Source organism: Purpureocillium lilacinum, assembly GCF_023168085.1.
Source record: "Purpureocillium lilacinum CBS 284.36 DNA, scaffold_7, whole genome shotgun sequence".
Classification (NCBI taxonomy): domain Eukaryota; kingdom Fungi; phylum Ascomycota; class Sordariomycetes; order Hypocreales; family Ophiocordycipitaceae; genus Purpureocillium; species Purpureocillium lilacinum.
The window spans coordinates 93719-118064 of record NW_027072117.1 but is presented as its reverse complement, the minus strand read 5'-3'; the positions used below and the strand labels follow the sequence as shown (position 1 = coordinate 118064).

The 24346-nt window shown below is 57.4% G+C and overlaps 7 protein-coding genes across 7 annotated transcripts; 2 read left to right on the top strand and 5 right to left on the bottom strand.

Annotated features, from left to right (window-relative positions):
- Positions 1-1381: 1381 nt before the first annotated feature.
- Positions 1382-4127, top strand: PLICBS_008941 (uncharacterized protein; the record flags this gene model as incomplete). Its single annotated transcript, XM_065601505.1, has 2 exons — positions 1382-2441; positions 3325-4127. The coding sequence occupies 2 exons, from the start codon at positions 1382-1384 to the stop codon at positions 4125-4127; spliced, it is 1863 nt and encodes a 620-aa protein (XP_065457577.1).
- A 95-nt stretch (positions 4128-4222) lies between these two features.
- PLICBS_008940 (uncharacterized protein) lies at positions 4223-5033 on the bottom strand (the record flags this gene model as incomplete). Its single annotated transcript, XM_018327759.1, has 2 exons — positions 4223-4825; positions 4950-5033. 2 exons carry the CDS (start codon positions 5031-5033, stop codon positions 4223-4225), a joined length of 687 nt encoding a protein of 228 aa, XP_018173700.1.
- Positions 5034-6604: 1571 nt separating this feature from the next.
- On the top strand, positions 6605-7830 carry PLICBS_008939 (uncharacterized protein; the record flags this gene model as incomplete). The annotated part of the gene is made up of 3 exons (XM_018327760.2): positions 6605-6778; positions 6840-7454; positions 7543-7830. 3 exons carry the CDS (start codon positions 6605-6607, stop codon positions 7828-7830), a joined length of 1077 nt encoding a protein of 358 aa, XP_018173701.2.
- A 569-nt stretch (positions 7831-8399) lies between these two features.
- On the bottom strand, positions 8400-9428 carry PLICBS_008938 (uncharacterized protein; the record flags this gene model as incomplete). The annotated part of the gene is made up of 1 exon (XM_018327761.2): positions 8400-9428. One exon carries the CDS (start codon positions 9426-9428, stop codon positions 8400-8402), a length of 1029 nt encoding a protein of 342 aa, XP_018173702.1.
- Positions 9429-10359: 931 nt separating this feature from the next.
- Positions 10360-11724, bottom strand: PLICBS_008937 (subtilisin-like serine protease; the record flags this gene model as incomplete). The annotated part of the gene is made up of 4 exons (XM_065601504.1): positions 10360-10557; positions 10633-11145; positions 11204-11335; positions 11443-11724. The coding sequence occupies 4 exons, from the start codon at positions 11722-11724 to the stop codon at positions 10360-10362; spliced, it is 1125 nt and encodes a 374-aa protein (XP_065457576.1).
- A 1070-nt stretch (positions 11725-12794) lies between these two features.
- On the bottom strand, positions 12795-16891 carry PLICBS_008936 (uncharacterized protein; the record flags this gene model as incomplete). Its single annotated transcript, XM_018327763.2, has 6 exons — positions 12795-13136; positions 13193-13484; positions 13538-13958; positions 14016-15037; positions 15550-15964; positions 16024-16891. 6 exons carry the CDS (start codon positions 16889-16891, stop codon positions 12795-12797), a joined length of 3360 nt encoding a protein of 1119 aa, XP_018173704.2.
- A 3765-nt stretch (positions 16892-20656) lies between these two features.
- PLICBS_008935 (uncharacterized protein) lies at positions 20657-20900 on the bottom strand (the record flags this gene model as incomplete). Its single annotated transcript, XM_018327764.2, has 1 exon — positions 20657-20900. A coding segment is annotated over one exon (244 nt), but the record flags the coding sequence as incomplete, so codon positions are not given.
- Positions 20901-24346: the final 3446 nt, after the last annotated feature.

Below are 24346 nucleotides of genomic sequence, written 5' to 3'. Positions count from 1 at the left end.
GTGGTGGTAGGTTATTAGTGGATGCTTGAGTTTGGCCTCGCCGACGAAAATATTAGGTAAGCCACTGACCTACCCTACGACCAAAGGTCTACATCTTGTTTTCAAGATTGACTACTGCGCTTTGCATTTAGATATAGAAGGTATAAATCATGAAGCTCCAACTTTAGACTGACTCGGGTGGTCTCGAAGCTGTTACAAAGCTAGCTTGTTCTTGTGCATCTGTCAACAGGAAAAACTTTGGTCCAGGATCCTCACACCCGAGTTGCAATTGCATGTGATACCCAACACGGGTCTCGATCGAGTCATTCCACGCAAGCTGCTCCGGCAGGGTCACACTGGCGTCGGCGAAAGGATGAAAACGGAATACTTGGCCGTCCATGGATGTTCACTCCCGAATTATGCCCCGCCGAAGACTGAAAACCGCAGCGTCGCAGCGCGGCGGGGATCGAGACGACGGGACCTCCGGTCCCTCGGCGAAGTTTCTTGGCAGATAGGGCTTCTTTGCAACTGCGATTATGTGGCGAAGAAAAACTCCATACCAGATGCTACGTGAGCTGCCAGCTGTGCCGGGCTTAGCTAGCCCGGGATTGAAGTCACCGTCAGGACAGATGACACGGTTCTCACGATAGTACTGGATCACGCGATGCCGGGAATGTCCGGTAACAGGCTCAGGGCTGAGACAACAGGCTAATAGAGGGCAGCGGCAACAAAGTTGTCCCTCGCAAGCACTAGTGGTGTTGATGAGTGTGACGATAGGTGGCCGAAACTGGAAATCCCAACGTGGACTCGACAGCTGATGGAGCACTGAACAGATAATGTGACGTAAGTGAATGGGACCGTCGGCGAACTGTAATACCCTGAGCATATGCTGGCGAGCCACGATGACATGGATCAACGAGGAAACAGATCCGTCGTGCTGTAGTGTTCAGTCAAGGTCATCCAACCAACGCATGTGGGTAAGCAGATCCTGTGGCAATTCTGTTGATAATGCACCGTTCAAGAGCTGAAAGAAATTCACAGCTCGTGGGGCAGTTGGGGAGTGGGAAGACCATGCAAGGCAGAGGCAAGGACCCCGTACGATGAAGGAACCGAGCTCTGTGGCTGAAATAGCATCTTGACTGGTAAATGTTAGTGGACTGGACCTGAAGGCAATGGCTTCAGCTAAGGACGGTGAAACACTGCCCCAACACCTATGCGAGCCAAGTCCAAGGAGTACATCTGTTCTCCTTGGCTTATTGCATGGCGGGCAGGAATATATAAAGCTATTCCAGCCGCGCTGTCTACTTGCTGGCAACCCTCTTCACACCTTCGCCACAGCCTACATCTCGATAACCATATTCAAGTCCTCCTACGCAGTCAAGACTCCCAACCCCTTTCCACCATGAAGACCACCGACTTTGACTTCGACATCAAGTCGCGCGTGATGCCTCACGACCCCATCGAGTTGCGAGGAAAGACGCGTGAAAGCGGCAAGATGATTGTCCTGGACCGAACCGCCAAGACAATCGAGCACAGAGTCTTCTCCACTATCTGCGACTACCTCCGCCCGGGGGACCTCCTCGTCGCGAACGACAGCTATATGCTGTCCAACACGTTGGATTTTACAAAGGGCGACAACGCCGTGCAGATAACGCTGCATGGGCACGAGCCCGACAGCATGGCCCTTGTCAGCGTCAGGGCCGTTGACGGCCATGGCGTCGTCATCGAACCGGGGCTCGTGTTGCAATCCAAGGACGAAGAGTCCCTGACATGCACGCTGGTGCATCAGAATGAGGACGCGCTCTGGAGTGTCAGATTCGAACCCTTTGAGCTCCAGATGGCGACACTCGAGAAGTATGGGCGGCGCCTCAACGAAGTCGTCCACTTCAACCCGGAGTTTTGGACCACCAAAAGAGACGCCTACCGCTCCGTCTACGCCAAGGTGCCGGGCTCGCTGCAGATCCCATCCGCCGGCCTCCACTTCTCTAACGGGCTTCTCGCCGAGGCGGTCGCCAAGGGCGTCGAGCTGGCCTTTATCACGCTGCACGTCGGCGTGAGCGAGACGTTCATGGTGCGACACATAACCACGGAGGATATTGAGAACCACAAGGTGCGGTCCGAGTACTACGAGGTGGGCGGGCAGGCGGCCGCGCAGATCAACAAGGCGCGGGCTGAGGGCCGCCGCGTCGTCGCCGTGGGGACGACGGTGATGCGCACGCTCGAGACGCTCACGCTCAACAAGGCACCGGGGACTCCTATTGAGGCGCGCTCCGGGTGGACGGACCTGTACATCTACCCGGGCTTCCAGTTCAAGGCGGTAGATGTGCTCCTGACGAATCTGCATCGCCCGCGCTCGAGCCATATTGTGCTGACGGCGTCGTTTGCCGGCACGGAGCTCACCATGAAGAGCTACGACGAGATTGGCAAGATGGGCGGCTACGAGTTTGACATGTTTGGGGACAGTATGTTGATTGTATAGTTCTGCCGTCTTTGTCGTGATGGCATGGGGGTTTGCATCCTTGAGTTGCGACTTTAGTGGCGGCATGCACTGCAGCCCTCAACGTACGAATCAATAACGCGTAGTTGAACAAGGTCGTTGAGCCAGATGGCTGACAAAATCATGAGATGTGTGAAGTCGCGAGCAACCTGGCGTTGGCATGGGGGGCGGTGACTAGTGGTGTCGCCTGGCTCAAGATCTGGACAAGCGAGGAGTAGATGCGCTCTGAAACCGTCTCCTGGCCGTCATGAGTCGTTGCGTTCAAGCATCCTCGTGAGATTAATTTCTCATCGCGCCCATTCTGACGCATAACTGGTGTTGTTCCGCTGAGGGACCGCCTTCGCAGGAGCTCCGGTGGGGTGCCGGCATAGACGGCGATGCCACAACCAGGCTTAACAGCCAAGCTTGTGCTGTTCCCTGAGCGCCAACAAACGGCAATCGCCGAGAGCATGCGATCCAAATGAACATCCATGTATTCCTTTATAGGTAAGCCGCTCTTGACAAGGGCACATCGCATCTCCTGGTCTTGTTGCATGGGTCGGTCCAACCGCCAGCGTATAACAGCACACCCGCCACCAACTTCCTCGGTCCAAGGACATGCGGGGTCGTGAACGTCCCGGGCGCATCTCGACCAAATCCGTCGCATCAATCAAAGTTCCAGGGCATTGATGACGTTCGCGCAATCATGGGCCGAAAACTCCTGGGGCCCGTTCAACGAGCATTGACGACTCGCCGCGGGGGATCTGTCCAGCTTGTCCGACCGCGCCAAGCAGCCGCGCAGGCCTGGCGATGCTTATCAACTCAGACACTCGCGGCGACGGCTTCCACTAAACCACCCGCCGGCGGAGACGGTGACGTCCTCTGCTCCGTCGACGCCGCTCCGCCGGGCGGGCAAGGCACTGTCGCAACCGTCACGCTCTCGAACCCACGTCGGCTCAACAGCCTGAGCCGCGAGCTTATCGCCAAGCTCACCTCGACACTGCGATCCCTGGCCTCCGAGCCTGATGTTCGCTGCGTCGTGATCCAGGGAGCTGCACCAGCAACCGGCAAGAGCCCATCTTTTACCACAGGTGCAAACATCTTCGAGATGACCCATCTCAAGTCCTACGACGACGCGAAAAAGTTCATCACCGAACTGCATCACGCGTGTCAGGCAATGCGCAACGTGCCAGTGCCGGCCATAGCGCGCATCGACGGCCTCTGCCTCGGCGGGGGGCTGGAGCTTGCTGCCTGCTGTGACTTCCGGTACGCGACGAGCAGGTCGACGTTTGGCATGCCCGAGACCAAGTTTGGCATCCCGTCGGTCGTCGAGGCCAGGCTGCTCGCCAACATTATTGGCTGGCAGCGGACCAAGGAGATGGTGTACTTTGCCAAGTCGTACGACGCGGTCGAGATGGAGAGATGGTGGCTCGTCGACCAGAGCTGCGAGTCGGCCGAGAAGCTCGACGAGGTCGTCATGGATGCAGTCACCACGATTTCGTCGTTTGGGCGCCAGGCCATGAGAGAGCAGAAGCGCCTGGTGAGGATTTGGGAGGAGAGTGACCTAGTTACCGGAATCGAGGCTGGGGTTGACTCCTACGCCTGCATGTTCAACGACGGTGGCTCGGAGCCGGCGCATTACATGAAGGTGTTCACGGAACGAAAGAAGTAGCCGTGTACAATACCATGCGATATAAATAGCTAGAGGGATTGGGTTCTGCATTTTATGGCATGGGTTTAATTGAGCTGTCTTTACACGCGCCGCACTTATACGCCGAGGGCCTCGCAGATGGCCTCGCCGACAGCCCCAGCCGACTCGGGGTTCTGACCCGTAATCAGCTGCCCGTCAACCACGACGTTGGTGGATGACGGCCGGGCAGCAATGAACTTGGCGCCCAGAGCGACGAACTCCGTCTCGAGCAGGAACGACAGGTACTTGTCTGTCGCGTCTCGGGTCTCCTCCGCGTTCGTGTAGCCGGTGACGCGACGACCCTCGACCAGCGGGCGGCCCTCGGGGGTCTCTGCGTGCACAAACGCGATGGGCCCGTGGCAGACGGCGGCGACGATATTGCCCGCCGCGTAAAACTCGTTGATGAGCTTGATCGAGTCGCCGTCGCCAACCAGGTCCATCATGGGGCCCTGCCCGCCGGCGTAGAAGACGGCGGCGAACTCCTTGGCGCGGCCGAGGTAGTTTCGGATCGGCTGCGTGTTCTCCCAGATCGACCGCTTGTTCTTGAGGAAGTGCTGGGACTCGGCGTCGTAGGCGCTGCCCAGGGAGTAGGGGTCTAGCGGGGCGACGCCGCCCTTTGGCGATGCGACCTCCAGCTCAACTCGCCCCTCCATCTTGTTCCACGGATGGCTGAGCTCGACCTGTGGAGTGAAATGTCAGCTCTATCGCGTACAATCTTGCAGGTTCAGCTCAGCTCCATCCGCCTTTATTGCGCTGCCAGCTCGGTTTGAGCCAGGTCAGACGCAAACATCACTCGTCACGTACCGAGTACCATCCTGTCTCCCTCTTGATTCTCGGCTTATAATACCGATCGGCACTGGTGAGAATCACGAGAACTCGTTTAGACATGGTTGCGGTTCGTTGAGGATGGCGGGCGCGCGAGACCTATGTCAACAGTAAACCTTGGGTTCGAGAGGCTTTTAAGATTGCAAGACGCATCATCTGCCCCGCGACACCTGCCGCCAGCCTTTTATACCATGATGCTCCCGACCAGTTGGCGCCGGCGAGCTTGACACCCAGCTTTCGGAAGCCGCATGAGGCTGCATCAACCGTTGGACGCGCACTGGTGGAGCACTGGAGTTTTAAGGTTTCCTGGCGCCATTGCTCAGCATTACACACCCCAACCTCTCCGCTCCAGGCATGCAACTACCGCTCAGGGGTCAGGTTCTAGTGGCGGCATACTAGCGCAAGCCTGGAGCTTAACGTTCAGTGACCCGCAAGTGTGGACGAAACGGCCGGGGATATACAGAGTGCGTCTTATATAGATGTTACGAATTCGCAAGGATCATGTTACTGTTTAGCTTAGAAGGACGTCAGCGGCGTGCGTTTGGCCGTTCTTGATAGATGTGGGAGCGAGAGCGTCTTAGGTCGCCCTATGTAACTACAGTGCTCGCTTGGATGGCAGTGCTGAGACTCGGCTGCAGTCAGATACAGCCAGGAATGAACATTAGGATGAGCATGTCCAAGCTATGAGCGATCTTTATGGTATTCAAGATGGACTCCACTTGGTCCTATTCTAGAATACAAACTTGGTCCCTGTTGATGAGCATGTCGTTCCTTCATGTTGTCCCAGGCGTTGTACGCTGTCCCCATACTTGCATCAAAGTCCAATATGCAATCCGAACAACGCGGTACCGAGTCACAGTTGTAAATGCAGAAACCGCCACGCCACTTTGCAAGTCTAATCTGTACTCAGGCACTGCTTGTTCCTGCTAGTTACCAGCTTTGTGCCCCTTCATCGCACCGCTTCCGGGCGAACGAATGGACCCGTTGAGAGAAGAGGCTACAAGTTTCTGTGACATGTACATAGTGACAAGCAGTGCGCACTTGACGAATCCTCCGTCTATCTTCTGACATTGGTGCACTTGACTCGGCCGAGATCCACGGCACTGGCATGTCTCACGTCAGGAATAACAGATGCAGAGGTCCGACTTGGACCTGATTGCATCAGTGAACTGGTGCGAGCGCTGCGGGGTCAAAAGATGTCGGCCGGCACAAGCTGTCGTGGCCGCCCCGTCAAACTCGGCGTTTGTTGCTGCTTTGGGCTCCCATTTGGCTTTCTCAGCCCCAACGGCGTTCCGCATTGCCTGTGGCGCCCGTTGTGGACGGCTGAGGCCGGAAACCTGGGAACCCCCGTCTAGCGTCGAGTCTATCTGCCGCAAGGCAACCATACCCCTACTGGTAATACTAGAGTCGAGCTGCGACCCGTGAGACAAGTGGAACGTGTGTCCGGCCTGGCTCACGCGGGGTTTGTGCCCCGCGATGAGGGGAGCTGCCGCCATGCTCTCATGGTGACATCTTTCTCAATCCTGCTTATAAGAAACGGCCTGATTCTATGCTACTTTCGGCTGGTCTTAACCGCCCCGAAGCAGTGCAGCACCTGTAACGAGACAAACCAGAGGTCAAAAGTCGAATTCACAATGGCCACGGACGACATGTACGAGGGATGGGTGGGCGAGGACAAGTCCTCCGCCGAGGGCAAGATGGTCTGGAAGCAGTTCGTGCCCAAGGTGTGGGAGGAGACGGACGTCGAGATCAAGATCACGCACTCTGGCGTCTGCGGCTCCGACGTGCACACCTTGCGGTCTGGCTGGGTGAGTACGAGGACGAACTGAACGGGATACCCTGGCAGGAGCCGCGTACTGACAACGGCAGCGTGATGTCCCGTACCCAATCGTCGTCGGGCACGAAATCGTCGGGGTCGCCATCCGGGTTGGCTCCAAGGCGGAGGGAGACATCAAGGTCGGCGACATTGTGGGCGTCGGGCCCCAGGCCGATGCGTGCCTCAACCGCGATGCCGACTACTCGTGCGTGGAGTGCGCCGAGAAGAGCGAAAACTACTGCGCTCGTCGCATCGTCACCTACGCTGGCAAGCACCGCAATGGCAGCAAGACACAGGGCGGGTACGCGCTCTACCATCGCGCGCCCTCGCACTTTGTCGTTAAGATACCGACGGGTCTGGCGCCCGAGTTTGCGGCGCCCATGCTCTGCGCCGGAGCGACCGTATACGCGCCGCTCAAGCGGTTCCATGCTGGGCCCGGCAAGAGGGTTGCCGTCGTTGGCATCGGTGGCTTGGGGCACTTCGCCGTCTTGTTTGCCAAGGCGCTCGGGGCGGACGAGGTTGTCGGCATCTCGAGGAAGGACGACAAGCGACAGGATGCGTTGGACCTGGGGTGTGATGGATACATTGCGACGGGCAGTGATCCGGATTGGGCCACCAAGAATGCGCGCAAGTTTGACATAATTCTCAACACTGTCGCCTCGACCAAGGTACGTTCAGCTCGTCAGTTATGGCATGCCGGCATCTCCTCAATGCACCACACGACGAGTGCAGATACAGTTACTCACCTTGGGACAGATGCCGTTCGCCGAGTATCTCGGTCTCCTCAGGCTAGATGGCACTCTCGTGCAGGTCGGTCTGCCCGAGGGCCCAATCCCGTTCATGCCTTCGGGAATGAATGGCGCCCGCCGGATGGTCGCGGGGACCTACATTGGGTCCCCGAGCGAGATGCGCGAGATGCTGCAGGTGGCTCTCGAGAAGAACATTAAGCCGTGGGTCGAGCAGCGGCAGATGAAGGACGCGAACAGCGCCATCCTGGATCTGGAGGCGGGCAAGCCGCGCTTCCGATACGTGCTGGTAAACTAGACGCGCATGCTTTACAGATCGCGCACATTGGAGTATGGAGTGAAAAAGAAGACGTGGTGAAGGGTTTGAGCTGTACCAGATGATAGTGCCGTGAACGGGGAACGGTGTGTCAATTGGGGGAATTGGGGGGGGGGGGGGGGGCGGGGCTCCTGTCGTGCCGCAAGGGACTGAGAGCTAGACTGGCTTTCACCCAGACTAGGTATTGATCAATAAAATTCTGCGCGTGGGATCAATTGACGTGGTGCCCGTTGGCGGCGGTGCCCCGGCTTGCACGCCGGCGGGGAGTTGGACTCCGTGCCCCACTCCACCGGGCCGGAGAACCGGGTCCGACGCTTGAATCCGGGCCAGCCGGCAATTGACTTGTTTCCCAGTTTGTCTCCAGGATCCTTCAGCTATTCACTCCGGACACCAAACTTAGCCAGAACTAGAATGTATTTTCTTTAATTAGGTAGCAGCTGAACAGTGCCTTTACAGGTCGGGCACAGGCCCAATGCGAGAATGCTCTTCAGCTGTCCGCTGGTGAAATGTCTGGCAGCCCATCATGTTTTATCTCCCGTCACCTGGCGAATCTAAGCCAGGACCTTGCAGTTGGAAAAGAGGTTCGCCTGTCGGTTATACGGCGACCGGCCGGCCACGCCAAGCAGCAGCTGATTATACTCTCCCTTCTTGTAGTTGACACCCAGCCCCTGCGGCATGGCCTCATACAGGCCTGCGGGCTTGATCTGCGCGGCCACGGGTCCCTGCTTAGTCTTGAGCGTGCGGATGTCGATGTTTGCAATCTCCGTCTTCGTGTCGGCAAACGCGCCGCTCACCGCATCGCCCGTCAGGACGTACAGGTTCTGCGCCAGGACCGCCCACCCGCGCACCGTCTTGGACGCCGTGTTCAGCGCCGGCACCTGCACGTCGTACTTTGGCTTGGAAAAGTCCTTCTTGGAGGCGCTGACGGGGTCGTACGCTACCATGCGCGTCTGGTTGTTGAGCCGGTAGCGGATCGCGAGGCTGTCGGTCGCGGGGTCGTACGCCGAGGAGTAGTCGGCGCCGCCGCTGATGGGGGAGACCTTGACGAGGCCGGTCGATGGGTTGTAGAGTTTGATCTTGGGCAGCCAGAGGAAGCCTGCGAGGCTCTGCGCGTGGCCGCTTGCGTCAGGGTCGACGTCGAACCACAGGCGCGTGTCGTTTCCCTCGGGTACGGCCGCGAAGGAGACATTGCCCGGCCCGAAGCCGTACAGGTACATCTCCTGGTACGACCCGGCGGCGCCGGCGGGCTTGGAGAGGTCGAAGCCGATGAGACAGTTGTAGCCCAGCGGGTAGTTGGGGCTGTCCGGCACGGAGAAGAAGAGGCGGCGGTTCGTCGCGTCAAAGGCAAACGTGTAGGGGCCGACTTTTTCGTAGAGCGTGCTCGGGATCTTGAACTCGTTGAAGGGCTGCGTCAGGTCGATGCTGGCTTCCACGGCGGCCTTGACCTGCGTCGCGACGCTGCCGAACCAGCCATACTTGCTGACGATCTTATGAGCCGCCGCGGATGGCTTCACCGGCGAAGGTCGAGCGGCGGCGAGGCTGATGGACAGCGCGCCGAGAAGTACCGCCTTCAGATTCATTGCGAAATATATTAGAATTGGACGATTGTAGAGCTATGAAGAAGAAGTAATGACTGTGAGGTGCTGCAATGCACAAAAGTGAATGGACGGCCAAGTGAAGATGGCCTAAGTAAGAGAACGAGAGTCGATGATGAAGGACGAGAACGAGAGCATCCGACGGAAGGTTTCTCCAATTTCCCCCATCGACGAAACGAATGTGTTTTTATCTGGTGTCTGACATTTGACAGAGCCGCAATATCGGCTGGATGTTGGGCCGCCTTTACAGCCTCATCCTGGCCGTTGCGTGAGCACGCTTACCTGCGTGCAGTCTAGCGGTCGTTCGGCTCCACGGAAGCCTCATCAAACTCGCATGTCTGCACTGAATCTTTTGGGCATGCAATGCGTGCGGCTCTTGCGTCTTTCAGAGGGCGTCTCCTTGTCCATGCTGGGTGAGAATAAAACATGTTCTTCCCCACGCCACGACTGCATCGCGCACCACGACTGCATCGCGCACCACGACCACCGGCCCGCCACAGCACGCCGATTGCCCAAACAACGGAACGCGTTTTCATTGCCTGCTACGTCGCCAGTTGTACCTCATGTTGTTCGAGAGCTTTGGCCAGTCAGAAGGATGGACGGTCATGCGCAGCGCAATGCAAGTTTTGCCAGTATCGATTATATACGGTTAGATCCTTCGTTACCTCCGATAGCGGCTCCATCCACTTCGTACACGAGACAAGACGAATGGCCGACAGTATGGCGCATCCCCTGGCCAGCCGCCAGTAACGTCCAGGCCATTGTTTGATGTGATCCTCACAAGCCAGCTGTACGTGACCCGCCATGCGCGTTGTTACTAGCTGCTGGTCAGCTGCGACAGTTCTTAAGTTGTTGATACATACTCCACGCTCATTACTTACAGAACTTGACCCAAAAGTTAGTCTACTACATTTTACTAGGTCGCCGCCGGGTATCCGTTGAAAACGAGCAGGTTAGGCGAACCCGCGTCCTGGATGTTCTTCAGGATGCCCTTGTTGGCAAGCGCCCTGATGCGATCGCAAACCGCACCGCCGGAGATCCCCTCCAGGGCACCGAGGTAGGCCGCCAGGCCGACAACGTGTGGAGTGGACATTGAAGTCCCGTCCAAGTAGTTCTGGCTCGTTGGTCAGTATGCACATGCTAATGCCGCCCTCTCAGGAGCAAGGAGCGGTCTGTTGGGAATACGAACCCATCCGCCATCGATCCAGGTTGACTGAATATCCTGGCCGGGAGCAAAGACATCCACGACCTCACCGTAGTTGGACCAGAGGAGGACGTTGTCGTCGTTATCGCTCGCTCCGACGGTGCAAACGGTCGGCTCCGCGCCCGGCGAGTACGACCCGGCGTTGTCGCCGTCGTTGCCGGCCGAAACGCCGACAAACACGCCGGCCTCGACCAGAGCGGCGGCTGCATTGTTAAACGCGACGGAGAACCTGCCCCTCAAGCTCAAGTTGACGTATACTCCCTTCGGACACTGGCCGCAGCGGACAAACTTGGCCACCCAGTCCATGGCCTCCATGATGCTCGTGTTGTTTCCGTTCCCATTGTTGTCGAGGACCTTGACCCCGTAGATCTTGGTCTTCTTGGCCACTCCGAACGACTTGCTGCCAATGGTGCCGCTCACATGGGTTCCATGGCCGTGGCCGTCCGTGTCTTGGCCTGGGACATACGACTTGAGCATCTTGGCTCGGCCTTCAAAGTCCTGTAGCCTTATAAGCACAAGGACCCGAAAGTGAAAGACGCGAAAAGACTGGGCGCACCGGGTGCTCGGCAAAAACGCCGGTATCGAGCACGAAGGCGCAGGTGCCCTCGCCAGCAGTCGAGTCATACGTGTAGTTTCTGATGTGCGGCTTCAGGTGGGAAAGCCGCGAAATTCCCCAAGTGGCTTTCGACTGGGTTACATATTCAGTTATACTTGATACGGCGTCTTGCTCGATGAAGTCAACCTAGTTGCCCAGTGAGCCATTATGAAAGCCCTGCTTGAGGCACGGCAACACACGTTTGGGTCGTTGCGAAGACGTGCAACGGTCGCCGCATCCATTCGTCCTGCGAACCCCTTGAACACATTGTTGTACCGGTGGGTAGCCTCATCGTGGGCAGATGCCAGGGCGTCGCTGACGGCGGCAGCACCGCTGTTATCCTTGAGCTTGACGATATACTGATTGGGAATTAAGGCAGCCCCTCTTGGAATGATCAACGGGGCTGGAGAATCTCGCTTCGTTGCTGGCGCCGCTAAAGCGCCTGGGAGTCGCAAGGCGAGGGCAAAGGTGGACAGCCGCATGATGAGAGCGCAAGGGCAGACTCCGCTGATTATTTGACAAGGGTGAGTACACAAATACGAATGCTGGCCTGTCTGCGGTCGCAAGGGCCTCGGTTGGTATTTATGATGACAGCGACAGCCATGGGCCTGCTGCAGTCATCATGCATCAACGCATGATGAATGCTGGCACACGGCATGCATCAGCGCCTTCTGTATACCATCCGGCCAACTGGCTTTCTGCAAGTTCGTTCAGGAGTGGCCGTGCGGGATGTTGACTGGCGAACAGACTTGAACGCTCCCATGTGGCTTCGTTGTACGAAGTCTATTTTCTGCGGCCGGGATGCACTTACTCAGGACGGGCAGAGTACCTTTGCCGAGCTGGCCCTCAGTCAGCATGCAGGTATCCGCGAATGCTTGTACCAGTTCCAATGGTTGCAGCCAATAAAGGGCCGGTCGCGTAATGCACCCTGTTGTCGTATTGTCGCCAGGTCAGTAAGCGGTGCGCCTCAGTACCACCTGGGACTTTCGACAATGCGTCCCGGCTGGCACGCGGCCACGCCGTATAGCTTTCTGGTTCCGTCTCGAGGTGGTGCTAGGCCGGAGACCGGCCGTTGTCCATGCATCTGCATGCACGGGCCACGCCGGTAGAGCTTTCGGGCGTGACCGATCGCATAAGTCGCTCTAGTGTAAAGCTCGAGTTGAGGCCCAGAAAAGAAGAGGGTGAACAGGCAGCTAAGCGAGAAGCGAACGTGTGGACCCAGAAGGACACTTCTAAAAGGGCCAAATGCATCTCGACGAGACCGTTATTATCTGGGCATCGAGAGATGGGTTGGGGGCCGGGCACCAAGTCGCTGGTCCGAGCTCCAAACGTCTTCGGACGAGGGGTAGGAGATCGGGATGCTCTCTTTCGACGTTGCCAGCAGCTACTGCGCGCTTGCCGTCGGTCTGGCGAATCCCGAGCGGATACCGAAGGGCTGGTTGCTTCGGCGGGCAGCGATGGTCTGCTCTGGCGTTGTATGTCCTGCTTGGGTACCCTCGAAACGTTTCCCCGTTGACCTACTCCTGCATAGGCACACTGGCAAGCACACACACTACTCATTCGACAAATCCGTGCGCAGCCACTCAAACGTGTCAAACAGCTCAAAGTTAAAGTCGAGCTGCATCGCGTCCAAGGCCTCGGGTGGCCAGCTGCTGGATCCCGTTGTATTGAGCGTGTGGTCGAGCACATGCTGGATCACGGCGCTGCAGTTGGCGCACAGGTTCCCGTTGGCGGCGCCCGTGCCGATCCAGTCCAGGAAGCCGATGAGCAAGCTCAGGTTCTGGATGATGCTCGAGCGCGTGATCTTGGCGTTGCGCGGGTGCGCGCCGGTGAAGGACGGGTTGAGCAGCTCCATGCACAGGATGCCGCCTGCGGGCGTGGCATAGGCCATGACCTGTCTCTTGTCAGCGTCGGTTCAGACCTGGTATCCCACAGGACCATGGGACTTACTAGCCAGGCGAAGTCCGGCCGTGCCAGGGCGAACCTGTCCTTGTTCGTCCAAAACAGCAGCGTCAACGAGACCATCTCGAAGCTTGTCAATAGCAAGTCACCCTGATCGAGATCTCCTCTCCTCAGCAGCAACCGATCCGCCACAAAGAGGTTCTGCAAATGCTCGAGTTGTATCAGAAGCTTGGCGTATACCCTTCCGGGGCTTGATGAGCGAGAGTCGAGCTCCCCAGGCTGGTAGATGAGGGAAAGCGGGAACTCTGCCATTGTCTGTAATTGCCGCTCTTTGATGGCCCTGTTGCTCTGGTAAGTCTATGGATCAACAGCGACACAGGAGCGATCACTCACTGCAGCTTCTCAAAGGGTGTCTGCTTCCACCGCCCCAGAGCAATCTCAATGAGCTCGTCACGGATCAAAGCAATCATCAAACGAGATCGGAGGCTGGTCGATGAGTACAGACCACCTTCCGTGTTCCAGCCCCTCTCGTCCAGAGACTCCGAGGCTCTGGCTATGGCCTCGTCGCCGGCGAGAAGAACTTGGTCTGGGAGATCTAGCGGCAGCGGTGTGGACGCATAACGATGGCCAATTAGGGGCGGCCGACCGGTGAACAAGACGACAACTTTGTCCATGATGAAGACGTGGGCGGCAATCCGTCGCCTCGATTCTGAACTCAGCGTCGGACGATAGTCGGGGCTCTCTGTCTCGTCATGAAGACCCAAGAAAGTCATGAGGGAGACGGATTCTGCGAGACATCTCCAAGTAGAGGCGCCTTGGGACTGGGGTCAGCACGTCCGTCTAGCCGTCGGGGATTTCTCAATTAACATACTTGCGTCGCCGGACAATATCGATTCGGCCACAGTCCTCCTGATGCACAGCTGCAAAAGCAGACTATTCCCGTCCGAAAACCTCCGCGTGAGGTCGACGCAGAGCCCGAGGCATACCTGGGCAACTTCAGGCCAGTGCTTGGTCAGCCCACAGGTAAACTGATCAATGTCGTGGTCCGCGTCGCTTAGGGGCTCGCCACCCAGTTCTCTGAATGTGAACAGCAGGCCCAAAGACTCCCATCGCAGGTTTTGGCCGGAGAATTGGCCCATCCATCGGTCCGGGTCCGGCTCATTGTCGTTGAACGGCCTCGCAGTGTTTCTGCTCAGGAACAGGGCCATCTCCTCGAGCTGGGCATTCGTTCGGTTGGTGCCGAGGTGCGACCCGAAGCGCTCGTAAAGACCTGCAAGCACGCGCTGAGCGGCCACGCGCGCCCAGCCATCGTACGGGTGCGGCGACATGCGCAGGGAGATGTGGCCCTGGGGAGGGCAAGGAATGCTTCGCAAGACGACCATGCACATCTCCCGCACTGGCGATGATAGCACCTGGGACGGATCACGAAACTGAGCTTGCGCGGCGTCACCGTGGCCGGGGAGGCACGGCCGGAAACCTTGCAGTAGCGACAGGGTGTTCTTTGTTTCCTCGTACACGGCCGAGTGGCTCAGGATGCCGAAGAAGCCGGGCCCTGGCCGCGCCGAAGGCGGACCGGATGCCTGATCCTCGGAGCTGGGCGAGGGCGTCACCACATCCGAAGGGGGCCCATCCGGGAAACCAGCGGTCGGGAGGAGCGAGGCGCGCGGCTGTGCTGCAGGCCTTGCCTCTGCCGCGCCTGTGCTTGGTGAACCCTGGCTGAGGCTCTGGCTCAGGCTCTGGCGAGGGCGTTCGCCTGCGACGGGTCGTGCCGAGCCGACGGCCCAAGCTCGGACTGGCCTCGAGCTGGAGATGGTGTAGGTGCATTCGCCCTCGCGACCGGTGGCGCGGCAGCGGTTGCACACGGGCTGGGTGTGGTCGCAGGCGACCTTGCGACTTCGGCATTGATCACATGCTTGCGGGCGGCCGTTGCGCCGCCGCAGAAGGGGAGCGCCGGCGGAGGAGCTCATGGGACGGGACGATCCATGGGCAAGGTCGGGCAATGGGGAATGGGCGGGTGGTGTGATGGAGATGCTGGCGGCGTGGGATGCGCTGTGAGATTTGTAAGATGTGAGAGCGTGAATGGTGTGACGAGATGGCAGTGAGAAGTTGGACTAGTCGAGCTGTCGTCGCCACAGACGGAGTCATCCTCTGCCATTTCTAGGACGCTACGGGGGATCAACTGCCCGGAGATGGCGCCGCGACCGGCCCACCATCAGCGACCTCCAGGCCCTTCCCTCCCGAGGCCCGGACGGCCGGGGGCGTCGGGAGGCGGCGGCTCACCAGGTCCACTAACTTATTGGCGCCGCCATCCTCCCTCGATCCACCGCTGAAGAATACGCCAGCTCCCCTCCCTGACATCCCCTGGAACGATATGGCCCGCCCCGTCAACGCCCACAAACACCAACCTTCCATCGTCAGTTCCCTTCCAGAACCCCTCGGCCGCCAGCTCCCGCGGAAGCTCCCTCCAGCGCGCGAGCCGATAGTCGGCCTGCCCGCTCCAGCGCACGAGGTAGTCGTAGATGAACTTTTGCCCCGGCGTGTTGACGATGTAGTCCTCGTTGCCGTTGAGCACCAGCACGCGGATGTCGCTCCCCAGGCCGGGCTGCTCGTACGCGTCCAGCACGGCCGCGAGCTCGCGCGTAGTCGGCTTGAGCGGGTCGTGGCCGCGCACGTACGCGTCATTGAGCGCCAGGTTGATGCCGCTGTACACGAAGGACGAGGGGAAGCCGAGCGCCGCCTTGACGTGCTCCTGGTTGAGGTACCGCGTGAAGTCGCCCTTGCCGGGGTAGCAGAGCGGCAGGTTCGGGCATTCTTGATGGACTGTGTTTTCCGTCAGTAAAACAGGCAGTCGTTCTTACACGGCTTGTAAGGTCGCTTACTGTTAAACGGACTGCGCTTTCCGGAGTTGATGAGCTCGCGGTAGTATACGTCGATCTGCCCCATGTACTGCTCGTCCAAGGCGACGCACTCGTGCCCGTCCTGACTCAGATCGCACGACATGCCCAATCGCTCCACCTCGGGGATCGCATGGCGAATATTGTCGCACGCCGTTGCGTTAATGATGTCCCGGCCGCGAAAGTCGGAGCACAAGAGCTCATACGTGCCGACGGCGTTGCCTGTCCAGTCAAGTAGAGCATCGACGAGGATGAGAGACGTAATGTTGCCCCGGAATGCCGACTTGGAGTCATATGCGCGCGAGTCGAGGATGTGCTTCAGATAAACCGGTCCGTAGTGTCCCCCGTACGACTCGGCCGCCAGGTGGATTGGCAAGCCCGCCTTCTCTGGGAATATCTCGCCGAAAAAAATGTTGAGGAACGACTGGAAGCTCTCCGCGCCGTCCAAGTCGGCTGCAGGCATGGGCGCCCCCTCAGCCAAGGACGCAAAGCCCACGCCGGCCGGCTGATCGAGAAACAGCAGCGACGCGTTGTTGTTCCACGCCCACGGATTGACGCTCGGCTCAGCCGAGTCCAAGTCGAAGATGCAGGGGCCCAATTCGTTGAAGAGGCCAACCATGGACGACCCGCCGGGACCACCGTTCATCCAGACGATGATGGGGTCGTTGGCAGGGTCGTTGCGGCTCTCGAAGAACCAGAAGAACAGGCGATGCGCATCGCTAACATCGACTGTGCCGGTCCACTGAGACTCTCCGTGCGTGGGGCACGTCTTGTTGTCCTGTGCCTTGAGGGTATACTGGCCCGTCTTGAACGGCGCCGAGCCATGGGCCGTTTGGTGGTCGCCAGTGCCCATTGGCCGCTGGTGCGTGTCATGATGGCTGGTATGGTCATCAACTGTGATTGCATGTGGACTTGTCGGCGCATTGCTTCTTGCGTTCCAGATGAGCTGCGCCGAAGCTGAAGCGGCTAGCGCAGCCGCGACAGAGGCTGAGAGCAGCATGATGCTCGATAAAGAATCCCGCCTTCTGGACCTCGGCGAGAGGGATTGAGGACGTGGTCCCTCACAGTCGAGCGAAGGAGAGAGACCATTTCATAAGGATAGGCGTGGCCATAGCGCCGTAGCACGGGTACCAGGCCCGGTACGAAGTACAAGTGCCGAACGAGATGGTTTGGCTGGCTGGCTCGGCCAACACGAGCAGGCTTTCCGCCTTCCAGAACAGGTTGAGTCTCATGCAACTCGGCAAGCTCCAACGACTTTTGATGACCACCCGTCCCCAAATGGACGCAAGCCGGCGCCGTTGCTGCCGTTTCACTCTGCAAGGCATTTGCTTACAAGCTACTGACACCAGCAACCACAACGAAGACTCTTTACGAATTGCGCGGCATGTGCTCCAAACGCCACGGAAGACTGGCTACCTATAGGCTATCGCTACAGTTGGCTGTGGTTGGCGGTGGCCCCTTCAATGAATCAATGGCAAGGGCATGCGCTGGTGGCCGACGCACTCACCGCGGCGGGCTTTGTGCAACGGTTGGGAGGCGGCGCTGCAGCAATTTCGGCGAGCTCTTCCAGGCAGGTACAGGGCCAACAGAAGCTGTGTTGCCCCTGCGAGAATCAGCCAAAGCAAGCTATAACACGCAACGTCAACCATGGGATACGGAGTCGACTTTTTCAACCCTAGGGTACAAAGTGGCACTTGCAGTACGAGACGCGGGCTTGCGTCGAGACCTGGGCAGTCGTGTGATTGACCATGACTCTCCATTCTGCACGCTGTGGGTGAATGTGAACGCAAGGTAGTGCCAGCTGGCCTGCCTTCTGGTGCTTGCAATTGAGCCTCCCGATCGATTGAAGCCACCCGATGTCCACGGACCTCCCAAGTAGCTATAGGCAACGTAAGCGCTAAAGGTCAAACGGGCCGGCCGGACGGCTGGCCCGTCAGATGCGGGCCGAGACGTAGTGGGGAGCGGAATGGGCAAAGAACGGCGCTACAAACTTTGGCGGGGAGGGATGTTCCCGCGTGACGGGACGAAAACTGTGTACTTTCATGAATGTAGGAAGGGATACTATTCATGCATGGGCCAGTTTCTGTGTCTTATTCTCAAATATACGCATCAACTTGAATGATGACTGCCTACAGTAGCAGTAGTAGTAATAACATTGGTAGTAGTAGTAGTACTGCAATAGCAGCAGTAGTGGCAATACATTAGTAGAAAACAACACCCACGCCAACGATATCGATCTGAGCATTTCCCGAGCCCTCTACCCCCACTGTCACATTGATACCCCACTCAACTGTCTTGTCAACTTCAAACTCACGATTAATGTGAATGTCATTTGGGCTCGTCTCGTTGGCTTCCTCGCCATATAGCCTGGTGCTACCGTCATACACCTTTATGAAGGAAATCCGGGATCCCGGATAAGTTTTGAAACGGATAAAAATCTTGCCGGCCTTAAGGCGCTGGCCATTGACGATAGTGGGTGAAGCGATAGGGAAATGGAGATGAGTCGCACCATTCATAGCAATAGTTGCGCGGTCAGATTGGCGAGTCACCCTCGCCGGGGGATCCGCCTGAACCGCGTTGCCATGAACTTCGATTTCATGTTTAATATCGGCGAGTTCATGCATGCTGTCTTTCAAGATGGCTTTCAGCCTTTTGTAAGAGCTTTTTGTACGAGTGTTTGGAGATTAACAGCTGCCAGAATTGAATGTGACTGCGGAAGTAGGGCATATGTGCGATTGCGAACATCATGTCCTGACTGGAGGTTGTCTTGTGCTCCGGATCGTGCTGATTTATACATTTTTCACTTCTCAACTGCGGACTACAGTAGGGGGAGGGGTGTTAACTCAATTTCGGCGCCGCAGCTTCTTTGGTGCGAAATATTAAACTATTTTAGCTTTGTGCTTTTCAGCTCTGGCTATTCATTGTGCAGGCAGCCCATCGATCTGAACATATTTGGACGTCGTGGCAGCAAGCCCATTCTAGTATTTCCGAGGACAAGACCTCGATTGCGGAAGATTGTATTAGACTTAGAACTAAGGTTAGAATGGCAAGGTACAAGTTCAGCCAGAACTCTTGTTGTCTGAGTTTCAAGCATACCGCCACCATGACTTACTCCCCAAACCAACCAACTACTGGAACAGTGTCCCGGCTTCGCGAACTCGTAAATAAAGGTGAACCAATAATATTCGTCAGCTTCGCAATCACGATGCGCAACAAAAAGAAGGTTTCAGCTCCTCACCGAGCTATATGCGTTGCAGTTCGGCTGAAAGTGAATGCGACATGTGCTTGGTTTCTTAGTTCAAGTGTCGCCAACGGCATCGTTTCTAATTATTCTACACCACGGATCAGGTTCTCTTCTGTTTCTATAAAGGGCCGCGCGATGAGATGCATGCAGCTCAATCTCTCCAAGAAATCCGCATTGACATCCTGACATGAAAAACGCGAAAATCGAAACGGGGCGCGCTTCGCGGGGGCGAATGCCTGCGCAGCTCAGGGTGCTCGCCTCCCGGTAAGTCAAGTTGCTAGGAGCCCGCACGAGGCCCCATTCCGTGAAGACGCCGTACTGCCGCAACGTGCTGATAATGCTCGCACCCAGTCCCGTCTGCGAACTGCCGAAGTGAATGGGCCGTACAAATGGCCCCGGATCATGAGAGTAACTACTCTGTCGTCTTTCCGCCACAGCGTGACTTTGCTTCCGACATCTACCACCTCGCCTGCGCCGTCTGAGGCCGTCCAAGGGGAAAGGGTAGTCGTCCTGGTGGAATTGATAAGAGCTCGTTTAAGAGGCGCAATAGAGAGATTAACCTGCTCTGGCAATCATCAAGTCGCGAGACTTCAACGGCACGGCATGGATCCTGACGAGCATGTCCCATTCGCCCAACGTCGGGATGGGTGCGTCCTCAAACTTGGGACCATCAAACCGACTGTCTGTACCAACCACCCTCCATTGCTTCAAAGACGTAGCGGGCATTCCGTGTGCAAGCAGGACTCAATTGTTCAAATCGGCGGCCTGAGATGCTACCGGCATGGAAATGAATAGGCTGTCGCGGGGATCTGGGTGCTGAAATGGCTGGTCTGGATGAACGAATTGCTACACGTCATGTTCGCGGAGCAACTGAGGCTTGGTAATTGAATGGAATTATTAACGCAGCTAGACTCCGTAGCGGTAGTCCAACCGATTGTCTGCGACAACGCGACAACGGCAAGCTGCCACTCATCGACCGGCCACTGATGGTGAACAATATTTAGGCGCGATCGCGATCACTGGCCACGGCCACCTTACGGCCAAGTGTCTCCGTCCACCGAGCTACACAGAACAGGCACAAAAACGACATGCAAGGGCCGCGGGAGGCCCATAGCGAACGAGTAGGATGTGTTGGCCCCCATGACGCGGTACTATCTGGATCTTCTCGAGTGGGCGAGGCCCGCCATCACCCTGAGCCCGAGCGCAATGGCGCTCCAAAGCAGTCCCTTCAGACATAATAAAGGCATTGGAATCAGCTCTCGGCTTCTGCAGCCTAAGCCAGGGGTAACTGTGAGACTGCTGATGCCATGATCCAGTCAAACAGAGCCCTGGGCTCGCGGCGTCCAGATGCCTTCCTATCCAGCCTCTCTCAACCCATGGGTGGGCTTCCCGGTAGTTCTCGCAACTCCCCATCTGCCCGCGTGGTTGGCAGCTCCCGAGGTTCGAAGTAGCCCCCGACATAGTTGGGCGGCGGCGACACCGACGAGCTGCCTCCGTTAAAGGTCGGAGGATATGGCGATGTCGGTGAACCCATCCCCGTCGGTTCTGACACCGAGGTTTTGGCCACACTGTAACGGTAGTCTTGCGCCATGCCATCGCCAGCTGCACCAACGTTCATCATCGGTGGATTGTCAGTAGCAGCAGACGGCTCGGCACCAGGCTTCGAAGCCTTCTTCTTCTGTCTCCAGCGGAAAAGGAAGTACCCTACGAGGCACAGCACAATGAGGCCCGCTAGAACATAAGTTAGCCTTACTCTTTACTCAAAGCAAGTGGTACGTACCGATTCCTCCGACTACGCCGCCTACAATGGCACCCACGTTTGTTGACGGCGGCGGCGGGGGCGTCGTAGTTGTGGTAGTTGTAGTAGTTGTCGTGGTGGTCGAGCTGGTCGTTGTAGTTGGGGCCGTCGAGTTGGTGTAAATCTGGAAGATTTCCTCCGTTACGCCGCACCCGATGATTGAGTAGCCGTCAAGGTCTGAGTTGAGGAACTTATACGTCACACAGGCAGGATATGCCGAACTCCCACTATCGCCACAACGGGTCAGCAGTCTGTTCGCGTTGTCTAAAGCAGCACAAGATTACCCACCAATGCGCGGTGATATTGTTCGAGGGCGACTGGGAGGCAGATGGCACACATGCCGTCGGAATGACGCATCCGCTCGTGGCGGAACAGCAGCCGATGGCACTTGCTGAGCTATCGTTGAAGCATCTGTTCTCTCCCAAAGCTCCTGTGCATACGAACGGGACGCCTACCAAGTGTCAGCAAGTCAGCAGATTAGGGAGGAAAACGTGGATGAAAATGCCACGTACCTTTGGCCGGGCCACTGTTGATGAAGCCACATGTCTTGTCGTCGGTCCTGTCATCGCGCCTCAAGGGCCTGGCATGGTAGACAGGCGCTGCTGTGAGAGGAGGACCGGCTTCGGACAACACGTGGGATGTGATGAGCGGCTGGTCTGCACTGACAGCGGCCGGAATCAGTCTGGCGCAGACTCCCGCGATAAGAAATGATGCAATTATATTTCCTTGATAACGGACCATCATTGAACCGTTTCTGACGCGTGAGCAAAGACAGTCATTTAGATCAGGTCGCCAGGTGGAGCTCGGTTCGTATAAACCTGATCGTGCGGTTTGATCTGATTGACGTGCGCGCCTTGCAGTCCAGTCGTACCGTCTCGGCCATATATGTGGCGCGGCGTCGGAAGAGGAAGAGGCGGGCTCGGGGCGTGGAAGCCAATTCAATGCTCAGAGCTGGGGGGGCCTTGGCTCAAACATGCCACTGCGAATAGAGTTGAGCTGAGCATCTGCAAGGCTCCCTACAGGCGATCGTGGCGGCATTGCCCCAGGTGACAGTGCCTTAGTTTTGACGGAACAGACCTGAAGGCATGCTGTCGCAGTTGAGTATGCCTCTGGCTGGAGTCCTTGTGCCACACCAAGCATTTCCAGGCACCGTGCGTCGGATCCTCGCGAATGGGATATCTCTGGCACCGTCCAGTCGGGCGATTCTCATGTGCCATGGAGTGCAAGTGTACGTGTAACTTTCCGAACGGGAATGCGGCACACTCCTGAAGGCTGACCTATGAGCGAGGGAGTCCGGATTAACAGGAGCTGTGGTCAGGATTCCGGCCCCTTTGTACGTGGCATATGCCTCCAAAGCCACAAGAAAGCCGCCACCGGGACCTGGACCATCTATCAAGCTCGTCAGTCATCTGGCACTGGTCACTGTAACGGGGCGGCGAATTGGAGACTCCACACTACATCACCGCGAAGGCTTGTATTACAGCTGCGGGAGGACCCGGTAAGTATGGGACGTTATCTGCTGCGCTGGAGCGGTCCTCTGTGGCCATGCAGATTTCGCCAGCGGAACTCGACCCGTAAGGCAAGACGTGCACATGCTTCCTCTTAGGCGATGCGTATTTGGGTGAAGTCTCGAGATGGCCCGTAGCCTTCGTCGCCCGCAGGAGCAAGAAGAGTCTAAGTCGCGCCGGTCCTGAGCACAGGGTGGCTTGGTGGGCAGCCCAGCGAAGCGAAGCAGCCACAGCGACGCCATCAATCGGAGCTGGAATCTGAGAAAGGACGAAGCAGTACTGGGAGTCTCGGGAAGAGCTGAGTGCCACGCACCACAGTAGGAAATATTCCCGGAGGTCCTGGCTGCTCAGGCGCCTTGCAACACGCGGGAATACGAGGAACAGAGGACATCAACGACAATGCCAACTGTTGCCACCCCCAAAGCAAAACGCCGGGAAGCGAAATATCAGCCCTCGAGCACTTATTAACAAGACCTTCGGTGCAGAGAGCTTGCCTCAGAATACATATGCCCTCACAGTATGCGGCGTCAGTGATTGTGTGGCTGATTCGGGTTTCTCCACGGTGACAGCCTGTGGCGCATCGCCAAACTTACTTCAGCGCCCGGTTCGGGGGTCCTCCCAAAGCGCTTACAACGGTAAGGCATACGAGAAGCCTCCACGGCTGCGCAGTTGTGGTGGCGCATCTTCGACTAAACATCTCTCGTATTTCACCAGCCCCTTTTATGGACGGGGCCATTGACCAATCTTGCCAACGCACACGGCACCCGTCTGCACAACTGCGGACCGTGCCTCGGCCGCCTGTGGCCGGGTGGCTAGCCGGACCTGGCTTTCAGCTCACTTCAGCCCGCCGCCGCCAAATCCCACCGGATGGCCAGCTTGTGGTACTCCTTCACCATGTCTTGACAGCGAAAAGCAACACGATCATGGCTTTCTTCAATTCTGGGCACCACATGCACCCCGGGTTCTTGGACGGCAGGGGCATTTAGGATCCATGCACTTTGCTATGTTTAGCGGCCCTACCATTTTGACTTTCACATCGATTTGTACGAACCTGTGACAAATATATCTGCCTGCCAGGAAAAGTGATGGCGATACGCGCCCGTTTGAGGAAGACGCGATTCTTGTATTTGCGGTCCCTGTGGGCTTGAAGCGCGGCAGGCCCTGCGTCGCCAGACACTCTCCACACGGAGAGCGCCAAGCGGAAAGCTATAAAGGCACGGCTTCTTGCATCCATGTCGTGCATGGCACGTTTTCGGGAGGGAACACGGCAACCCGGCATCCCAGTGGCGTGAAGAACAGTCCGATCTTCAGCTCGAAAGAACACATTCAGTCCAGCCAACGCTCGCAGGGAATAGATGTACAACTAGGGCGTCCGAACTTGTCTACCGTTCGGCCCCCATATCACTGGTCGCCCTTGCCCGGATATGACGCTTCTTCGTCATTGACAGCATTTCCCTTCCCCGTCCATTTGCAACTCCTCGAGCCAGAGAAAGAAAAAAAAATGGCATACGAGACAGCTACCCCGTTCCTACCGCATTACCCTCCTCCGCCCCGCCGCGTCCGAATGTCCAGGTGGTGGCCCGTATCCTTTCTCATACTAGCTCTGGTCTTGCTCATTATTGGTGGAGCCTTGATCGGCGCATCGGCTTATAACGCGGAGTACTTTGACGACAACTACGGCGAGTTCTATGGCGGAGTGGTATTACTGGTCTTAGGAGGTATTTGCAAGCTCATCGGATGGGTTCTTCTTGTCATCTG